General features: G+C 44.7%; 2 protein-coding genes across 4 annotated transcripts in view; one reads left to right on the top strand and one right to left on the bottom strand.

The window, feature by feature from the left end:
* Positions 1–977, top strand: part of Taf4b (TATA-box binding protein associated factor 4b) — a 177,224-nt gene extending 176,247 nt beyond the window's left edge. The window contains exons 15-16 of the transcript XR_877141.1: positions 219–364; positions 728–977. The gene's annotated coding sequence lies outside the window, so the exon portion shown is untranslated. The remainder of the gene's footprint in view (positions 1–218; positions 365–727) is intronic.
* Positions 978–9,237: 8,260 nt separating this feature from the next.
* The window catches only part of Kctd1 (potassium channel tetramerisation domain containing 1), a 182,762-nt gene continuing 170,523 nt past the window's right edge, over positions 9,238–21,476 (bottom strand). For 2 of the 3 annotated variants that reach the window (NM_134112.5, NM_001142731.1), the window contains exons 4-5: positions 14,533–14,838; positions 9,238–10,248 (exon numbers count right to left, since the gene is read on the bottom strand). In NM_134112.5, coding sequence (NP_598873.2) covers positions 10,090–10,248; positions 14,533–14,838 — 465 coding nt within the window. In that variant the 3' untranslated portion in view covers positions 9,238–10,089. The remainder of the gene's footprint in view (positions 10,249–14,532; positions 14,839–21,476) is intronic. The other variant, XM_006525485.4, reaches the window with a different exon arrangement.

Here is a 21,476-nt window from a genome sequence, read left to right on the forward strand (position 1 = left end):
TCTATCATCATCACAATATGTGATTTTTGAATCAGAGTCTTGCTTTTCTGGTGTGTTTGGGTAACCAGGGCTTGCTGTGGTGGGAGAACTGGGTACTGATGATGCCAAGTAGCCTTGGGTTCTGTTTCTTATTTTGTTCTTCTTGCCTCTCGCCATCTGGTTATGTGTGGTGTTGGTTGGTCTTGCTGTCAGTGATTGTGACATGTTCTTCCTGTAAGCCTGTGTGCCAACACTCCTGGGAGATCAGCTCTGTCCGGGTGGAATTTGTGTATGGATTGCAGACCTGATGGAAACCGGAAGGATCCTGTCCCTTGCTGTTTCATGGTTCCTGTGTCCTGATGGCTCTGGGAGGATCCCTCTTCAGGTAGGTATTTGAATAGAAGTTGTGGTCTCACCTGTGCCCATAGTTGTGTCAGCACTCCTAGGAGACCAGCTCTCTCCCGGAGGGATTTGGGAATGGAGAGCTGTGGCACAGGGTCAGCTCCAGAGCGCACATGGAAACTGGAAGGATCCTGCCAAGTAGCCTTTCATTTAATATGTGTTAATCAGCTCGATGGCTGTTTGTGGATCCCAAACATCCACATTGCAAATACCTCTCTTCTGATAATCCTGAATTATTACTTACTAATATCTATATCTCATTTTTACTACCCTAGACTCAGTTAGGTGAGGGCCTGGGGCTGTGCTTCCCTGGCTCTTACATGATTGTATGCTTTCTCTTCTGCAGCCTCAAGCCTGGATCTTATTCCTTTTCTGGCATGGTGATTCTGCTTTCTCCCCCTTCTGTGTTTCTTGACCAGGAATTCTGAAAGTATTGCCTCTTTCTTCCTGCCCAGACATTGGCTGCTGGCAAATTTATTTACTGGTCAAAGCCAACTGGAGATTGGGACCATCAGCATCTTACATGTACATATGCAAATTCCTGTGCAATTTTGGAAACCCAATTAGTACAATATAAGCAATAAACCAATTCCACAATAGTGTGTGTGTATGTACATGTATATCTGTTTAGTTTTTTTCCTTCCCCCCTGGAACTATGAAAAAGTAACTCTGATTTTGAAATTATAATATCAGTAGAGAAGGGCTATGTAGGTCAACATTCTGTTATAGAAGCACGTCTCCTCTGTTGAAAGTACAGCCATAAGTGAATTGTTTGCATGAAGTTGCAGCCAACTTAGAATTTCAAATTCTCTGTATGTAATATACTTAAGAGGCCAAACATTTGAAGATATGACTTGTAGAACAATTGCCCTTTTTCCTGTGTGTGTAATGTACCCTAGTATTTAGACTAAGCTGGCCTCAGATTCATAGAGCTCTGCCAGTCTCTGCCTCAAGAGTGCTGGAATTTAAGGTGTGTACCTCCATGCCAAACCAGTATACAACCGTATATATTGAAACATTTAAAATAAAAAGCAGTGATAACAAAATTACATAAAATGTTCCTGATCTATCTGCTTCTGACCATTTTCTCTTGCTATCTGCTTATCACTGCTGATAGCCATGTCTGCTGTGTTAGATGAGTTTCAGATCTTTGGATGAGTCTTTAATTCCATCTCACACTTAATGCAATCAACTGTCCCTACCAGTCTTACTTCTCTTCCAACTAATTCAATTCTTCCATGACAAGGATTTGATCTCTGGTTTCTAGGACCTGCTTTTCCTGTTGACGCCCAAAGTTTACAATAGAGTGTACTTTGGGTTTTTCTCTAGCCTTGTCAGCTCTTTTAGTCAGCAGTCTGATTTAATGCCTATATACTTTGTTCTTTCTCGTGACAGGAGGATTGGGAAGCATGGCAAATCACTGTGTGAATCACACTCAGAGTTATGGGGAACTGTGTGGGAGGCAGGCTGGTTGGGCCTTTGACTCTAATGTGCTTGACAGCATGGCAAAGAAGTTTGTGATAAAAAGTTAGGATTGTAGATTTACACATCCCTGAGGACTCTAAAAGTCTGAAATAGAATTTAAGTTTCAAAGCCAGTGCAAATAGATGACCTTAGGTGGATTCCTGCCCACATATTGTCAGGAGGTAGAGGCATTTGGGTCTATTCTGTGCTGTTTTTGAGCAGGTAAAATGATTATATAACTAGGCTATTGTCTCATGATCAGTCTCTTCTCTTACCTATTTAGAAACGGTAAAGGCTCAGGATAAATTTTGGTTGAGTGCTTCCCTAAATCATGTTTCCCTACCAAAACCCCCAATTGGAAACATACAATTTAATATGGCCTTCAAAAGAATGACAGAGACCAGCTGACTTGAATATTCCCCAAAGGCCACACCTTGCTGACTCGGTCTCCAACCTGTGGCACTCTTGGACATTTAAGTGGAAGGGCCTGGTGGGAGAAAGTTGGGTTCTTGGAGGTGAGATGTTGGGGTACAGTCTCTTTGCTTTTACTTCTTGGCTGCTGTCAGATGACAAGCTCCCTCTATGATGTCCAGAACAACAGAGCCAAGTGCTATGGACCACAGTCTCTGAACCATGAAACAAAATAAGCCTTTTCCTTTTATCCATTGATTATTGAAGGTATTTTGTTACAGTCGAGGAAAGCTAATTCATTGAGCATTGTCTAAGGGACATCAGTGATGTCAGAAAAAGGCACATCACAAAGTGGCCTAGAAGATCCTCAAGATTCTTGATATCCTAAGTGGGGGCCACATCACTGTTCTTCAAGTTTTCCCAGGCTTGTCTGATCCAAGCATCATCTGTTGGGTGTTGTTAAAAGAGAGTCTCTGGCTGCTTTGAGGCTGAGATCAAGAACCCATGGGGAGTGAGTGGCAGTGGTGCCAACCAGAACCTGTAACTCTGCATGTCTTTTGAACATGTCACTTTGGGAACACTGGAATCCCTTTTGTAAACCACTGAAGAAGATAGCTGCTTGACAGAGTCAGGGCCAAGTCTTTTCAAGAGCTTTCATTACAGGTTCACATTTGTTGGTCAAGGGTGTAATTATTATTTGGACATTTTCCTCTAGTGCCATATAGTTTAGTGACAGACAAAAGAGTTGGCAGCAAAGGAGAAAAATCACCTTTGTACTAGTTGGGAAACCAGAATAAAGTCCAAAGTGTTACTCAACAGATATGTATCCGTGCATGCGTGCATGTGTGCATGCACGTGTCTTTGTGTCTGTATGTGTGTGTATGTATGTCTTTGTGTCTGGCTGCGCACGCATGTGTGTGTGTGTGTGTGTACACATATATATATGTAAGCATTGTTCTAAGTTTCTTGACTCTGACAATGTTTTTTACACACCAGTGTTCTCATGTGTAAATTGAGATAATAAGGCTAAAGCCTTATTTCCTATTCCTATTCCTAGGAGGACTAACAGAACACAGATTGTGGGATTCCTAGGAGGACTAACAGAACACAGATTGTGGGATTCCTAGGAGGACTAACAGAACACAGATCATGGGATTCCTGGGAGGACTAACAGAACACAGATAGTCAAATCCCTTAGGCAGTGGCTTTCATGGCACACAATTCTAATGGGGCAGCAGCTTATTGTTGTGAGTAAATAGGCCAGGGTTCCAATCTTTATGATTAAGTAGAATGTTAATGACTTAGCATGGAAGGACTGGAGAGATGGCTCAGTGGTTTAGAGCTATGGCTGCTCTTCCAAAGGTCCTGAGTTCAATTCCCAGCAACCACATGGTGACCCACAAGTTTCTGTAATGGGTTCTGATGTCCTCTTCTGGTGTGTCTGAAGACAACTACAGTATACTCATATAAATAAAATAAATCTTAAAAAAAGTTAACGTGGATTTTTTTTTTATCGGTTTATGAAAGTTACGAACTCAGACACATCACTTCTTATGCAGTCACCATGAAGTTCCACTCAGTGGCATGTTTATGGAATGTCTAAAATTGTTTTATTATTTCATAACTCAGTGTTACAAACTGGCAGTCTGCAGATGCTTTGCTTGGCCTGTATATTTTAAAGGACAGTTTGTTTCTATACTTACTTATCTAGATATCTCACACACAGAAATAGATTTCTATGTTTTAAAGATGCTTTTTTATATTTTATTATTATTTTTATTTTATGAGCATGGGTATATCTGTGTGCCATGAGTGAGCAGTTCCCATGGAGGCCAAAAGAGGGCATCAGATCCTTTGAAACTGGAGTTACAGACTATTGTGAGCTACCACATGGGTGCTGGGAATCAAACCTGTGTCCTCTGCAAGAGCAGCCAGTGCTCTTCACTGCTGAGCTGTGTCTCCATCCTGATTTCTAGGTTTTGCAGAAAAGTACTTTGAAATGCACCCCTAGTCTCCTATGGATGAGGCTTTCTGCAGTTGAAAAGGGGCTGGCTTTCTGAATGGGCAATGTATGCTACAGGTTTCTGCCTCTTGTTAATAGTTGATATGGTTTGCCTGGCCCTACAGGCACCCGAGTGTCACCCTGATGTCCAAGATAATGACTTCTTTTCTCATACATCCTAATGGGTGACAGCTCTCAGCCCAGTTTGTAGCAGATGGATGGATGGATGGATGGATGGATGGATGGATGGATGGATGGATGGAGAAAGCAACCACTTCATTGTCTTTCATATCAACAGACTCTTCTTAGCCAGTCAGGTCAGCAGAGCCCCTAGATCTTCTCAGCCTTCCTAACGCTGTGACTCTCTAACAACAGCTCCTCATGTTGTGCCCACCCTAACCATAAAGTTATTTTGTGGCTACATCATAACTATAATTTTGCTACAGCTATGAATCGTACTGTAAACATCTGCTATGAAGGATATCTGGCCCACAGCTGAGAACTGCCGCCCTAGATGGATATCAATCTGTAGGGCCACCTTCCATGACTTTCCAGCAGGTGGGATTTAGACTCAAGTTCAGTTCAACCTCCACCAGCGGATTCTATTTCTATTTTCTAGCCTATTTGTTTTATCTCCAGCATAGCTGAGCTGCACCCCACACAGTGTTTTATCCCTGACGTATCCAAAGCTCAGGGGCAGCCTCCGCTCTGCAAACCCTATCATCCTGCCGTGTGCTACCCTGAGGGCATCTTCTCTGGTTTTTGTTTTTTCCTAGATGTGACCCCTGATAATTTGGCACACTTCTAGTCCATGCCTTATAAATAGGAAATGAAGTGCATCCCAGTGCGTTGGACTGTGGTTAGATAATTAGATACTCCCATTCTGCCACTGGATGTGAGAACCCTGCTCACTACACCTCAGCATCTAGGGCAGAAACGAGGTCATTGTCATCAAAATATAACCAAAACTAAGGGTACAGTCTATTATATGGGATGCTCAAAGTATTTGTCATTAGGAATCCATTTTCCAACTAAGAAGCAGATGATTGATAACCAACTTTAGGGGCTGGAGAGATGGCTCAGTGATTAAGGGTGCTTTCTGATCTTGCAAAAAAAAAAAGTGGCCTTTGGTTTTTAATACCCACACTGGGTGGTTTATACCTGCTTATAACTCCAGCTCCAAGGGATCTGCAACTCTGGCCTCTCAGGGCACCTGCACACAGGTAATGAACTTAAAGAGTCAACTTTAAGATCAGAGAATTGGATCACTAGACGAAGGCACTTGCCATCAAGCATGAAAAGCCAGGTTCTGTGCAATCCCCAGGACCCATACGGTAGAAGGCACGACTGCCTCTCACAACTCACTCATGGACCTCCAAACTACTGTGGCACACGTATGCACACAACAACAACATACAAATAAATACATATAGTTAAAAAAAGAAGCTGTTTGTAGTCCTCTAATGCTGCACCGTGAAACGTATTTTTCCTTGCTGCTGTGGTTTCCTTTGAGGCTCCTATAAAAGCTTAATGGAACGTTAACTTCCGCTGTGCTCTTTACTTGATGTCTCAGAGTCTTAGTTACCTGAAGTACTTCAGTTCATCTTCTTGCCACTCAAGCTCTGCATAGCTCCTGGCACACCAAGCATGCCCAATGCCTGACAGCGCATGGTTCTTATTCCTATGTAGAGAGCAACCTACAAGTTGGAACCAAGTTTGGGCTTGCTCTATTTTCCCAAAGTATTTCTTAAGAAAGGGCAGGTCAGAGACTGTGGTTTGTCTACCCCGTGCTAAACAAATGTATTTTTCTTCTGTATAAAAAGTAGTTATTTTAAAAATCAGTGGTTTAGCCATTCAAAGAAGTACACTTTTATGATTTTTATAACCAACAAGGTAAAAATTATTGAAAATCCTGGTAATGTATGGTAAAACCATCAGACATATATGTGGATTAATTAACAATTATGAAGAGAAAAACCAAGTTGTACATCTGGTGGAGGTCACTTTATGCAAACTGGCTAGGCATGGTGGCACATGTTTATTTCCAGTACTCAGGAGGCAGAGGCAGGCTCCACAGAGGGAGTTCCAGGCCCTCGAGGGCTATATGGTGAGAGCTTGACTCAAACTATAACAACAACAACAACAACAACAACAAAAATTGTCATCATCAACAAGAAACAAGGCAACTCTTAGGATGTGATGCAGTAAGGACAGGACACTAGCTATGCAGTGTTCTTGCAGAAAAAGAAAATCCTCATCTGACTCTACCGAGGAAACAGTTAGGTAGATCCAAGCCTTTACACTGTGTTACCAAAGAAGTGAGCTAGACACAGTCAGCTATAGGATGGAACACAGGGCCCCCAATGGAGGAGCTAGAGAAAGCACCCAAGGAGCTAAAGGGATCTGCAACCCTATAGGTGGAACAACATTATGAACTAACCAGTACCCCCGGAGCTCGTGTCTCTAGCTGCATATGTAGCAGAAGATGGCCTAGTCGGCCATCATTGGGAAGAGAGGCCCCTTGGTCTTGCAAACTTTATATGCCCCAGTACAGGGAAACACCAAGGCCAAGAAGTGGGAGTGGGTGGGTAGGGGAGCAGGGCGGGGGGAGGGTATAGGGAACTTTCGGAATAGTATTTGAAATGTAAATAAAGAAAATATCTAATAAAAAATAAAAATAAGTTAAAAAAAGTGAGCTAGACCCTTTAGATGGGCCCTCCTCTTAAAAACTTCTCAGAAGGAGTCTAAAGAGACACTATTGATAACTGTCACATGCAATCCTTGATCAAATCCTCAAGGAGGACAAACCACAGCTGTCCAGGTTGCTATAAGCTCAGGCGGTCAGATTTGCATGTGAACTATATATTAGAGAGTGAGAAGGGAGTGAGACTTTGAGGCTGTGGCCTGCTAACCCACTGCTTCTGAAGTGTAGAGGGTCTGGAGATCTTACTAGAACTAAGAGCATCATGAATACAAAGGGAATTGGTTCCACTGAGCTCAATCTCCTGAGCTTGGAGTCACATAAACTGTCTTTAAAAACTTAGAAATGACCATGAAATCACAGTCAGGGCACACAGTTCTGTGAGGTACAAGTACTGTGGGGGAGGCAATTCTAACTGCAGACGATGCTGAGTGAATATCAAGTATTGTGTCCATGTGTATGCAGGTGCATGTGCGCCTTGTGTGAAGGCAGAGTACCTTTTTGTTTACAGGTTTCTCCATAGTCTGGAACTTTGCTGAGTTGACTTGGCCAGCTGGCCAGCAAGCTCTAGGGATCTGCCTGCCTTACCTCTCCAGCCTTGCCTCCCCAGCACTGGAATTATAAGTGTGTGCTATCTGTCACTGAGCCCGACCTTTTGCACGGGGTCTGGGGCTCAAACTCACATCCTCACATCTGCAAGGCACACTTTACTGACTGAGCCATCTCCCCAGCACTAACTGGAAACTCGATTGTCACCAATAGAATTCCAGAGCAGGGCCTCTGTTTTACTGGTTTGGAGCTGTCTTGTCTAATGAAAATAGATTGCTAGTAAGAACCAGGGTAAATTTTCATCCTTGCAGTAGTACAGGGATGCCAGAGCAGCTGGCAGGGCAGCCCTGGCTGTCTGCGTCGGATCCTGTGGTTTATTATCTCATCTGAGGGGACATTAGGGAAGAGTGTGGCAGCCTTGTTGGCAATCACTAAAGAAATTCAACGTGCGGGCTGCCTCTGTGTTTCCGAGAGGGGCAGCAGACATTAACAGCTTACTTCTAGTCCCAGTAGCCATGATATTTTCATTACTGCTGTCCTCAGGCACAGACTTTTTAATTTAAAACAGGAAGGTAAGTTCAGGATGGAAATAGCCCATCACCAGAGGAGCATCGCCGCACCAAAATCACATTATAGCTCACCTGCCAATCTTAGCAGCATGCCAGGTGCTTTGGGGTGTCTGGAAGGAGGATGTAAGAAAGGAAGGTAGCAGAAAGGCAAACTGGAAGGAAAGAAGGAAGGAAAACTGGAATCACCACTGCCCTGAAATGGCTGAGGACTTGACTTTGAAGTACGATGGACTCCTAGGTTTACGACTTTCTGACTGGTAAGAATGATCGCTTTGGCCGCAGCATTTCCCCTTATCACTTGCAAAGTTATAACACCCTTCTTTTGGCTGATAACGATAGTGGGTTCAAGTAGGCTGCAAATTTGTTGTTATTCTCCTCAGCAGGTGGGTCTTATGCCCTTCTTCTCAGTCTGAACTGGTTATGTCTGCTCAGAAAACAGGACAGAGTCACAGCACAGGTCGGGGCATGGCCTCTTACAGGACTGCACTCCCTACAGCTCGCTTCTTAGAGTACTTACAGAGGCAACTTGATGAAGGGGTCTTAGCCACAGGGAGCCTCACAGTCATATGGATGGATATCTGCCTTGGACATCGTAGCCCTGCCGACTCTCTGGATGGTATCATATACAGCAGGGGCAGGCCAACCAAGACCAGTCGTGTGCCTGAGGATCCCAGGATCACAAGCTAAGAACACATGCTAAGCCGCCCACCCAATATTTATCTGGCTACCTCTGCAGCAAGAAATCTAAGTGAGACTCAAAAGTTTGTAGGAATAAAGATCAGAGTCCAGGCATGGTAGTACAAACATAGAATCCCAGAATCTGAGATGGAGGCCGGAGGACCAGAAGTCAAGACCTTCTTGGGTGACAGTGATTCCGAGTTCTGCCTAGGCTACCTGAGCCTCCTCCAGTGAGGAGGTCCAGAGAGGGGTCTGAGGAAGTAGCTCAGTGGTAGAATTCACACTTAGCTTGAACGAGGCCCTGGTTTCCTTCCTCATCCTCCTCATAAGACAGAATGACAAAGCACAGGAAACATTTGCTACGTTGAAAGAGAACTGTGTAGAACAAATTGCTACACCCTTATCTTTTTTGTGCTTTTGACTTTAAAGCTAGCTCTAGCTGTTAAGACCACTTTTTGATGTTCAACACAAGAGAGAGAAAATAAAAGGAAAAATTTCATTTTAATTCATTCTCATCCCAACATGTGTGTTCTACACAGATCTCAGTTTTTTTAAAACAGAGTTTATTGTATTTAATACATTATAAAATCTGAAAAAATTGTAGGAAAGCAGCAGACTGAAACTGGAGATCTCTAGCAAGTAATAACTCTGGCCCCTCTGCCAAACGATCAGCATAAAAACAAAGGAAAGGTCGCGGCTGTGCGGTGGACAAAAGTGCCAGTCCTGTACAGACTGCAGTCAGATGTCCTGTCTACCGCACGTCCCGTGTGGTGTGCTCTTGAGTGGTTCTCTGAACTCCCTTCTGGTCCCTACCTGACCAGACACAAAACCTCCACTTGCAAAGGAACACCAGCCCAGGTGTTTTGTTTATTTGTTTAAAAAAAAGAAAAGAACAATAAAGAAAAAAGAAACAATTGATGGCTGCTGGCAATGAAGCAGTAAGGAGACTGTCCTCCCTGCTCATGGCTTATTTACTGGACAGAGACCTCAGAGGCCCAGAACACCACGGTCATCACAGCACCCACTGCGTTCTCTCTCTCTCTCTCTCTCTCTCTCTCTCTCTCTCTCTCTCTCCCTCTCTCTCTCTCTCCTTGCATTTCCTACCTTTTGACATATAGATATTTATATATTTATATATTTTTTTACATCTTGAGGATATCATGATTCCAATTGTTCCCATATGAATACAGGTGTGATTTCTAGTGGATATAAATGTCTTTTATTCAATTTTAGGTTCAGAGCTTGGTTTACTGTCCCAGCTGCACACAAATGTCCCTTTTCTCATATTGTTATTGGTTGTGTATGTTTTCTTTTTGCATAAGAAATATGTCTGTTTAGTCCAGTGGCTCCTGTTTTATCCGGATGACTGAGGGTACTCGGGGTGTCCGCCTCAGTTCCCGTCGGAGGACATATTCACTGAACTGGGACGAGTCCACTCCTCCTCCACAGGAACCCACAATTTCAAATCCTCTTTGCTGCAACCGCTCAAGGACCTGTAAAAAACCAAAATAGGCGTCTGCTTAGGGGCAAGGCATAGACACACCAAAGATGCGTGCCAAAGCTCAATTCCTGTACACTCAAGAATGAAGGCAATGGTTTTTCACTAGAAAATATACCCCAAATTAAGCTATTTCTAACAGAGCCATCACTCAGTTGTAGAGTGCTTGCCCAGCATGTATAGGGCCATGGTTTTGAGCCCTAGTGCTGCAAACAAACAAGAAGATTCTGTAACGGTCCAGTTTCGGCTCCACGGCCTGTTATTAACTCTGAAGTCAAATGCTAGCTGGGTCCTTGCATTCGGTACATGTCCGACACTCTCTGATGCAGGAAGCCATCTCTGCAACTCCGAGATAGGGAAAGTACAGGAAGCTGAGTGAATTCTGCTTTTCAGCAATGCAACAGATAGAGCATTGGATATAATTAAATTCCACATAACGTGAAAGGAAAGGGATACCATAGACCATAACTTTAAAAATAAACATGTTTCATTTCTTTCCTGGAATGGAGTAAACTGCTGTTAAATAACTCCACAAATGTCAATAATGTGAGAGGCAAAGAGAGGAGGGCCAAGAGTGTGGAACTAGCCTGGGCTACAGAGTGAGAGTCTGGCTGAAAACAGGCAAGCAAAACCCTAAATGTAACTAAACAAAGCAATCCTAATTCTAATTAATTAGTTAACTGTAGCACTGGGAATTGAACCCAGGACCTTGTGCATGCTAGGCAAGCACTCTACCACTGAGCTACATTTCTGGTTTCTTAAGTTATTGTTTTTCATCACCAACTTTTATAAGTAACACAGAAGCAACATAACGATCTAGAAGAGATTGGAAAAACAAGAGTATGTGCTCCAAACATGCAAACCAGAGACTGAGAACGGTGGCCAGCCCTCCCCAGGGTATCCCTCAGTTTGTGCAGGTGAATTCACTGCACATATCTGTGCTCATTGGCCTAAGCACAGGATGATGATGGGACCCATCCCTAACTCAAGTTCCAGGTGCTCTGGTGGCTGGTGAATACAGTGGCTGAAAACAGCTCTCTGAGAAGACGCTGAGGATGGAGTTGAACCTGTGTAAGAGCTGCCTCAGTGTGCTTTGAAAGGATCTTCTGCCCCATTAGGAGAGGACATGTGAGTGTGAGGAGCCATCAGACAGTAATGAGCCTTCTTCCTCCCCAGAGGTTATCATACACAGACTGTGACGAGTATCTGGAATGATCCTGTGCTGGCTTCCATGTGGTCCAGTGCTTGTTTCAATGCCATGTACACAACTTAGGAAGTCACTGTTTTGTTTTTTAAATATTTTTCCATTTATTTATTTACTTACATATTCAGTGTGTGTGTATGTGTGTATGTGTGTGTCCATCCATAAAGGTCAGATGACAATTTATGGAAGTCATCTTTCTTCTTCTACTCTGTGAGTCCCAGGAATTAAGCTCAAGTTAACAAGCTTGAAGGCAAGAATCTCTTCCCGATGAGCTAACTCACAAGGCCTGGACTTATTACTAACTAAACAGCAAGTCCAAAGCAGACGTTGTTAGGTTTAGAAATGTTTTGGGAATGTTTAAATAATTGAGTGTATCAGGTATGTCATGCCCTGTCCCTAAATCTCTGTGGACTGACAGATGGGTATCTTTCTCTGGGTGGTGGGTAGAGTCAAAGCAAGAATGGGTTGGGCTTCATTGAATGAGGAAGCTGCTTCAGGTGAAATGTGCACAGCTGCTCTGGCCAGCAGATCAGGCATATGAAAGATGAAAGGTGTTCCCTGGCCAAGGGGTGGGGCTAAGATCTTACTTGGCTCTGAATGCTATGGTCAGCTTGCTACGGAACATGGCAGGGTGTGGGGGAGAAGAAAGGCTTTGAGGCTTCACAAGCATTTAGAGGCAACACAGCCACTCAGGACTTACTCTGTCCATGTTGCCTTGTAGGACCACTGCACACCTCCAGGGGTGCCATACACATAGGAGAGAATGCAACTGTTGCCCTCTGGAACCGGGTAAGACTGGGTGCCTTTCTCTGGATGCTGGTGGGCGCCATTTAAATGAGTTTCCTGCTAGTGTGCTCTGGGACGATTGCTTATACATTTTCAAAAGCATAAAGAGTGTGTAACAATTCCTCTGAGGCAGTCTGACCCCTTGAGTGTTTTTAGCCTTTAAACTCTTGAAGAGTACTTAGTGGTGTTGGGAATGGAGCATAGATAGGTGCTGTACGGGCTACACAGTGAACAAAGCTAGGAGTCAGTTCCAGGTCCAGAGAGTTCCAGAGAGTTCCAGAGAGTTCCAGGTCCAGAGAGGTGGAGGACTTTCGGCCTACTGCCTCTTAACAGAGCACAATGTCAAAGAGCTTCGCTGGGAAGACTCAGGTGTACCTCTGACAGGCACACTGGCAAAGCTCACCTGCTAGAGTTGTTGTCAGAGGGCAGTGACCCACTGGTCACAGCCCAGGGGAAAGGACTGATGCATATTGAGCTAAGATGGAAACAACATCTATCAGCATCAAAGGCATACAGCACGTCTCAGGATCTAAACCAAAATCCTGAATCCCAGCCTGTTGTTTTCTTCTCCCAAAGATGTTTCCACCTCAGAACAGTGACAATTCCACTCAGTCCTATCAGAAACATGTAGGACTTCGTGTATACCCTGGCCACAGTCAGAAACCCTTGTAAGGCTTTTCAATGTCCTCAGATCATCGCTCTGTAACCTCCTTCCTTGCTTCTCTCTCACTACTTTCGTCTGCCACTAGAGCTTTAGCTTTTGGTTTTTTGTTTTTTGGTTTTTTTTTTTTTTTTTTTTTTTTTTGAGCCATGGTCTCATATAGACAGATATAGACCGAGTTGGCCTTGGACTTGCTAATAAGCTGAAGATGACTTGAATTTCTTTTCTTTTAAATTTTCTTTATTTTTATTTTTATTTAGATGTATATGCATGTCTGTTTGTCAGTATGTGCATCACTAACAACAGTATGCTGCCAAAGGAGACCAGGAGAGAAGATCCCAGAGTTAGACTTGCAGGCAGCTGCCAATCAAGCAATGTGACTGCTGGGCTGACTCTGGGGGTCCTAACCACTCATCATCTCTCTAGCCTGACGCTGAATTTCTGATCCTCCTGCCCCCAACTCCTAAGTTAAGAATTATAGGTATGCATCACAGCTTATGTAGTACCAAGAATCAAACTCAGTGCCAAACGCATGCTGGGTAAGCACTCTACCAATCGATCTACATTCTTGGACCCTGGAGGATTTATTTTGAAACACAAGTTATGGCGGCTCACTCTTCTGCTCAGATTTCCCCATTGGCTTTCGACTTGTCTCGCACAATCCAATGAACCCAATGCAACACAACACTGCCTACCCCCAAACCTCACAGAGGCTCCAGAGTGCGACAGAAGACCCAGCCCTCTCTCTGAAGCTCACCAAGATTGTCTCCCATCATCCGCGATGCCATGTGCTAGCCTATGCTCACTCTCTGACTCCCTTTCTTCCAAGCGACAGCCTTGATCAACCTCAACATGCCAAGGGCATCATCCTGTCTGGAAGACCACTAGGGGCTGTGTGTGAAGTGCGTCTTACAGGGTCTGCACAGGGAGAGCCTGGTCTCCATCTGTCAGTCAGTCAGAGGACACAAACCGTGTAGATTCCTTGATCCTCTGAGAGTTCGCACTGAGTGGACTGTTAGGAGGTAAGCCTGGCTGGAGGAGGTAGCTCACTTGAGGGTGTATTCCTACGGGGCACATCTTGCCTAGGCCCCATCCTGCTTTTCTGCCACCATGAGATGAACACACTCGTCACACTCTACCACACTCATCAGCCGTGATGTTCTACTCACTATAGATCAAGAAACAGTGGAACCAAGTGACCACCTCTGGGACCATAATCAAAAATATTTCAAGTTGTTTCTCTCCAGTATTTGTTACAGGGACAAACACTAATACAAACACTGTGCCCCAGACATCCTCTTACTACTATTTGGCAGCATTTATGTTGGGTAATTCTGCTCCAACACCACTTCTGTCCACAAACACAGAGCTGTTGTCTATTTTGTTCTTTTCTGTATCACCTGCACTCACAGTAGGCACACACACTCACAGTAGGTATATACATAGCAGGTGTTCAGTTACTACTTGTGGACTTATGGGATGGATGTGGTGGAGGCTGAGAAACCACCTACTCAGCACAAGCACTGCACATCATAGTTCCTCAGCTACCTGGAGGAAAGGCGGCAGCGGTAGCCAGGTGGAGCGAGAGCACGAACTGCCTGGATGCCACATGCTACTGGATACCTTACCTGAACTGAATTGAGGTGGCAGTAGCCGTTTAGTGGAAACCTGATGACATGTGTTGAGTCGTGATTCCAGCCTGCATTGACCGAGTTGCACATCACATCGCCGATCTCGGGAAATACTTCCTCTATCAAGGACTTGTCCCCACTGAGGGTGATCCTTTCTCCAAGGTCCGGGGCCACACGCACCACGAGGCACTCGCAGGGCCGTGAAAAGCGGCCAGTTTCCCTGTCCTGTTTCCATCGCTCCATCTCCAACAACATTGGCTGAAGTTGAAAGTATTTTGCCTCTTCATATAACAAAGTATAGTCCTGGGGGAATAGAAAGGTATTTTGAGGTGGGAAACATACAATGAAGGTACTGAAGACAGTCATGCTTTGTTTTCTTTGTTTGCTTAGAGAGGATCTTACTAGGTAGCCCAGCTTTGCCTTGAACTCATGATCCTCCACCTCACTCCCATCTCTGCAAGTGTTGGGACTACAGGTGTGTGTAACGTGTCTTCCAGACATGACAGGACCACTGTAGTCATGAACTCAGAGAGGCTGGGAATGAATGTACATCCTAGCAAGGAGGGAGAAGGGCTCCCGAGCTCCCACACCTAGCTGAAGAGCTGTTGACAACCGATGGCTTGGAGGAGAGAGGGGAAGAGTCTGGATTCTTTAAGGGAGTGGCTCCTGCTGGGCTGACATGCCGCTGTGGATGATCCCACATTCATGTGTTTGTGGATGGTCCAGATTGGACTCAGTGGGTTACAAAAACAAAAAACAACAAAACACCATGAGACTGGGGTAACAGGCGGATTTATGCGGAATCAGAGCAAGGAGTGGTGGAGTTGGATTTACCAGGAGTCACTTTATTTAAGGAGTGGAATGAACAAGCTCAAAATGCATTGTTACATATAGGAATGAAATTTTCAAATAACTAATTTTAAGAGTTATATTGCAAAAGAAGCTGATATTTGTTCTCTTCTGTTGGATTTCAATAATCAAATCTAAGTGAAAATTTACAACACATCTGTAAAGACTCATTTTGTATTCATTCATTCATTCATTCATTCATTCATTCATTGTGCTGGCTAGATTCCTGTCAACTTATCACAAACTATAGTTATCTGAAAGGAGGAAACCTCAATTGAGAAAATGCCTCCGTAAGATCAGAATGTAGGCAAGTCTGTAGGGCATTTTATTAATTAGTGATTGATGGGGGGGGGGGGCAGCCCATTGTGGTGGTGCCATCTCTGGGCTGGTGGTCCTGGGTTCTATAAGAAAGCAGGCTGAGCAAGCCATAGGAGCAAGCCAGTAAGCAGCATCCTTTCTGGCCTCTGCATCAGGTCCTGCCTCCAGTTTCCTGCCGGCTTGAGTTCCTGTCCTGGCATCCTTTGATGGTAATGTGTGGTGCAGAAGGATAAACTAAATAAACCCTTTGTTCTTCCCAAAGTTGCTTTGGTCACGGTGTTCCACTGCAGCAGTAGAAACCCTAACTATGACATTCATGCATTTTTGTTGATACAATGAATTGAAGGTCAATCTGCAGGCCTGGCTAAGTGCTTTCCATGAATCAAATCCTCAGATCACCTATGAAGCCAGGCACTGTCATTATTCATCAAATCCTCAGATCACCTACGAAGCCAGGCACTGTCATTATTCCCACTTCACAAATGAAAAACTGAGACGTGAAAGGCTTCACTCTCTTCTGTTAGCTCAGAAACACCTGCATTTCAAGCTTGATGGTGTTGGTGGGAATCCAAACCCAATCCTCTCTGATGGAGGACACATGGGGGGTGGGGAATAGGCTCAGCAGCAGATACACTCCTGAGGGCCTTCAGTCCTTGTCACCTTCAGTACTCATGGGATAGGGAAGGTGGAGGCAGCACCATAGGCTGGGGCCAGGCTTGAGTGGGTGTCTGGAGAGTGTGCACGCAGCTTTTGCTTACACTCCGGTGTTGGTGTCTGATGGTTTAGGCGAGGCTGGCAGAGATCTGGGAGGTTCTCACCCCGCCCCCAGTCACCTGTCAGAGATGTAAACATCATGCAACTCTGACTCCTGGGGACTGGGTAAGAAAAGGGGGACTTATCCGTTTCTGAAGGACCAAGGCATGTGTTCTTTTCCTCAAGTTTTACACAGATGGCCTGAATTAAAGTCCCAAACCTACAGAATAGGTTCTCAAGTGCACACAGGAACTGCTGAAAGAAAATGGGGTCAAGGTGGAACGGAGAGGCAGCACGAGAAGTGGGGTTGACAAGCAGGCCAATATTATGTCTCAATGTAGCTATGGTCACAATCATTCCTGGGTGTGAGATAAGTGGGGACTTGTCCAGACACATTGCCTGAGAATGCTTCAGTCAACTGACAGAGACATTGCTGCCTTCCTTCCCCGGGCCCAGGCTGACAGGGGGTGCTTGCTGTTCACATGAAAGTCAGCTCCGTAAGTATGTGGCCTTGTGCCTCTTACACTGAGGGACAGCTCAGAAGCAGAGGATGGCCCATAACACACACACACACACACACACACACACACACACACACACTGTCTCTGTCTCTCTGTAGTAACCACATCAACAGCTTCATTCACGTCTTCCTGAGAGAGCAGGGAATGGTACAGCAGTTGGTACCACGGGCCTCTCTCATTGGACAGTTCACTTTGCACGTTGGGAAATGGGCTAGGTGTGAGATACAGTCAGGGCCCACATCTCAGCAGGATCCGATGCTTCCTCACCATCTCACCAGCGAAGGACCCCAAGGCTCTGATGATCCTCCTTGCACACTGTTCTGTTTACATGACCTTCTGACCCTGGCGACATGGTTTGGTTGTAGGAAACTGAGGATTAGCTGAGGTGTGTCCACTCTCAAAGTAGGGCAAAACCAAGCTTTTGCGTACCTATAATCAACATTTTTGAGTTGGAGGTGGGAGGATCAAGAATTCAAAGCTAGCCTAGGCTACATGAGACAGTTTCAAAACATAAGAACAAAAGAACAACTATAACAAAAGGTAGGGACCCCATGTTCAGCCTTAAGGGTAGGAGACAGTAGGCCTGGGTTTCTGCCTGGCTACCCAGGGTCTTCACTATAGAGCTTCGTCACTTCTAAATTATAATGACCGTAAGATACTGACATAACATACTTATTAAGATGAGAGTTCTCAAAGAGATTTAAAAACATAGTGGAATGCTTGGGGGATGCAGGAAAGCGCTGGTTGTGTAAGTGTGAGGACCTTAGTTCATCCCCAGGGCTCAAGTGACGAAGCTGGGAAGAACTTGTCACCCCAGCTCTCAGCAAGTGTACACACATGGGTCCCTGTGGCTCACTGGCTCACAAGGCTAATGTTAGTAAGTTCTAGGCCAGTGAGATCCCTGTCTCAATGCCAAATAAATAGATGTGAACACAGTCCTAAGGAACAACACTGGAGGCTGACCTCTGACCTCCAAGTGAGTATACATGTACTCCTGTGTGTGTGCACACATGAACACACACTCCAAAACCCAGAATCAATAATGGTAGCACTTGGGAAGTTGAGACAGGAGAATCGAAAATTCAAGGGTCAGCCTGAGCAACTCGGATCCTGCCTTTTATAAAAGGAAAAGTTAAATAAGGGCTAAAGATGTAACTATTGGTGCAGCACTTGTCTAATATGTATAAGGCCTTGGGTTCAAGCCCTAGCATTGCAACATGCACACACACACGCACACCCACACACACACACAGAGCTGAGAGTCGCACAGCATCGGGTGAGCTGCCCCCTGCTTGCTTGCCCACAGGATGCATTTCCTAACTTCTGTGTGAGGAAGGATCTGTTAATGCCATGGGCTTCCTAGAACCACCAGGCCTTCCAGTCACACAAAGATGCTGGAAACAGCCTGCTTGCCCAGCCTTGACCCCAGGGAGAAATCTGTCCCATACCACTGAACAGAAAGGTGACTTTCTAATAAGGCACAACACTTACAGGTTTGGTAGCTTTGACTGGCAATATTTATTAGAAAGACCTGAATTTTCTCATGCTACCAACTATACTTATTCTAATTCTCTCTGGAATTATGGTAATTTTAAAAAGTGTTTTTTTGTTTAAAAAGTAAAGGGGCTCACTGTGACATTTCCACACACATATTTCACTAGGCTGGGACTGTCCTTGCCCCCTGCACTACTCTCTCCGTACCTCCTGCCCTCTCTGACTGCTGATCTTCCTCCCCCATACATGGTGTGCCCTCTGCTTCCATTTCTCTCACATTCCCTCAATCTATTCAGACCTCTGTCCTCCCCTGAAGTCCTTCTGTTATTTATCTCCATCTCTCTCTCACACACACCCTGCTAGATCCTGCATCTGAAACAAAATGTCATGTGTGTGCTTAATTTGGCTTAACATAATGACTTCTAGTTCTCCTGCCACTTGCATAATTTTGTGTCTCTTTACATTTCTCTTTAAAATTATTATTATTATTGTGTGTGTGTATTGTATATGTGTGGGGACCAATGTGGGACACGTGTGTGTGTATGCGTGTGTGAATCCGAGGACAATCTTATAGCATCAGTAGGCTTGAGGATGGAACTTTATCAGTTCTGTGACAGGCATCTAGACTGGCTGTGCATCCTGCTACTGTGAAACATTCAACATGGATGAGCAAGTACCTTGTAAGCTGACATAGGATCCATAAGCTGCTTTCACAGGTCAGGTAGAGCTACATCATATGGTACTGGTCCCCCAACCCTACCTCCCTTAGGCACCTGGATAGTGATTTCCATAATGTGATATTTCCACAGTGATTTCCACCAGTGTGACTTGACACTATTAATGCACACCAGCTCCTCTCTCCCCACATCCTCACCACTGTTTGTTGATAGGCATTCAGACAGGGGTGAGATGTAACTGTAATGCAAATTTTAACTACATTTCCTTGACAGCTCAAGATGTTGAATAGGATCCCAAAAGAGTATCTTTTATCCTGTAAAAATCCATTAAAGTGCATAAAAACCTGATTATAAGACCTGGAACTCTAAAATTGCTAGAGGAAAACACTGCAAAATGTGTAGGAAGGACCTCTGAGAAGGATTCAAATCACACAGATGTAACCTCAAGGACTGACCAACAACATTGCTTGCAGTCAAAAGATGTTCAGAGCCCAGAAGACAGCAGAGGCAGCCATGAAGTGAAAGAAACTCTTTGTCAACTGTACACATGACAAAATTGGTAAAGAATTACAGAAGTTACCCAAAACCCATCAGTAAATGGGCTGATGAACTGGGTAGATAATTTTCAAGGTAGAGAAACAAATGGCTAGAAAAGCAGAAAAAGTGTCCCACATCCCTAGCCCTCAGAGATATTGTGTTATTACCTTTTGCTAACCTGCCTCCAAACACTGTAGCCTGGCATCAAACAGGTAAAACTAATCTTTTGACTCTTGCATTTGTTGTGGCCCGAGGAGTTTCATCGGCCATCTGCACTTGACATTGTTGATTCACTCCCTAACACCCCAGTAGCATACAGCACTGAAGGTGTCGTTTAAGATCATCCAGGACAGTCGCTGCTCAGCGAGAGGTTTTGTCACCATTAAGGACACCATGTTTCCAATTGCTGCTGGCCAGGATGAAAGGTGAAGGGAGAGAGCCAGATGTCTGGAGGGGGTACTCCCTTCTTCGTCTCTGCTTCCAGACTGCATGCATGAGACAAATGGTGCATTCTCCACCACTGTGGGTGCGACCTTCTGAAACTGTGAGCTAAAATGAATCTTTCCTAGCAAAGGTAGCAAACAAACACTGTAACGAAGGTCGTTCTTGGAGACCTGGTCAAAGGTCGAGTCAGAGTCTACAGTGGCTTTTTAAGAGTCATTCTTTCCAGTGGCTCTAGCAGAAACCTATTCTTCTGGCTTCCCAGCTTCCAGAGGCTGCACATAGTCTGTGGCTGGGAGCCTCCCACCACTCCTCCTCTGCCTTCACTGCCTCTCATCCTTTTCTGACTCTGACCTTCCTGTCTCCTCTTGCACTTTTACAAATGCCACATATCACAGCACACCCAGGTAATATGGGATCGTCTCCCCAGCTCAAGTGCCTAAATAGGAAAATCCTTGTTTGCCATGTAAAGGAGTTAGGGTTTGGCTGCCAGTGCCTCTGCCTCTCCCACCACCCCAATGCAGAGCACATCGTCTCTTGATCTCTGATTTCCTTTTCCTTACAGGAGAATGGTCTGGATCCTCATTTGGTGTCTGGAAGTGTTCTGAGAACCTGCATAATTAACCTCACTCTAACTTCCATGCTGTAGGCTTTGAATTTGAAAACCTTGATTCCCCCTTCCAACGCCCTACGTCTTTCCTATTGCAGTGTCATTCTGAACCGGGCAGTTTGCTCCTATGAGAATTATTGCGCAAAGTAACAAGACAACTGGGCTAAATGCAGCCCTCTGTGGGACTCAGGCAGTAAGTCAAGACTCTGGACTGGCTGTTCCAGGACTTATGAAGCCATCGTTCTTTAAGATCACAGGCTCACAGGTATGGCATTTTGTAGTGGTCTTGTTGGAAGGCTACAGTTTAAAGTGGGATTTAATGGGGACATCTCCGCACTGCCCAGGCTTGTCAGTCACTTTTTAGACCTTAGCCTCTGCCAAAAAACTGAGGGGTACAAACTCCATTAAAGCTGTTTCCCACTCTAAAATGCTGCATCTACAGAAAAGTGTGATATATTTCCGCATCATGTCCCAAAGATGATAGAGCTGATGGGGTGGTGAGATGTGGCAGGGATCAAGGCCTTGCACCGTAGATAGTAAATAAATGAATACATAAATAAAATCAAAGGTAATGAAGCCACAAGGGATTGGGGTTCCTCCTTGCTGACTAAGTCCTAACCATTTTTCCCTCTAAATATTTTTGAAATTACTCTGAAGCCTGGTCATGGATGGACAACTCAAGAGCACACATCACTTGGTCTAACGCTTGAATTCATTATCATCCTCTGCTCTTGGAATAAT

This window comes from Mus musculus, chromosome 18 (genome assembly GCF_000001635.26).
Source record: "Mus musculus strain C57BL/6J chromosome 18, GRCm38.p6 C57BL/6J".
Classification (NCBI taxonomy): Eukaryota; Metazoa; Chordata; class Mammalia; order Rodentia; family Muridae; genus Mus; species Mus musculus.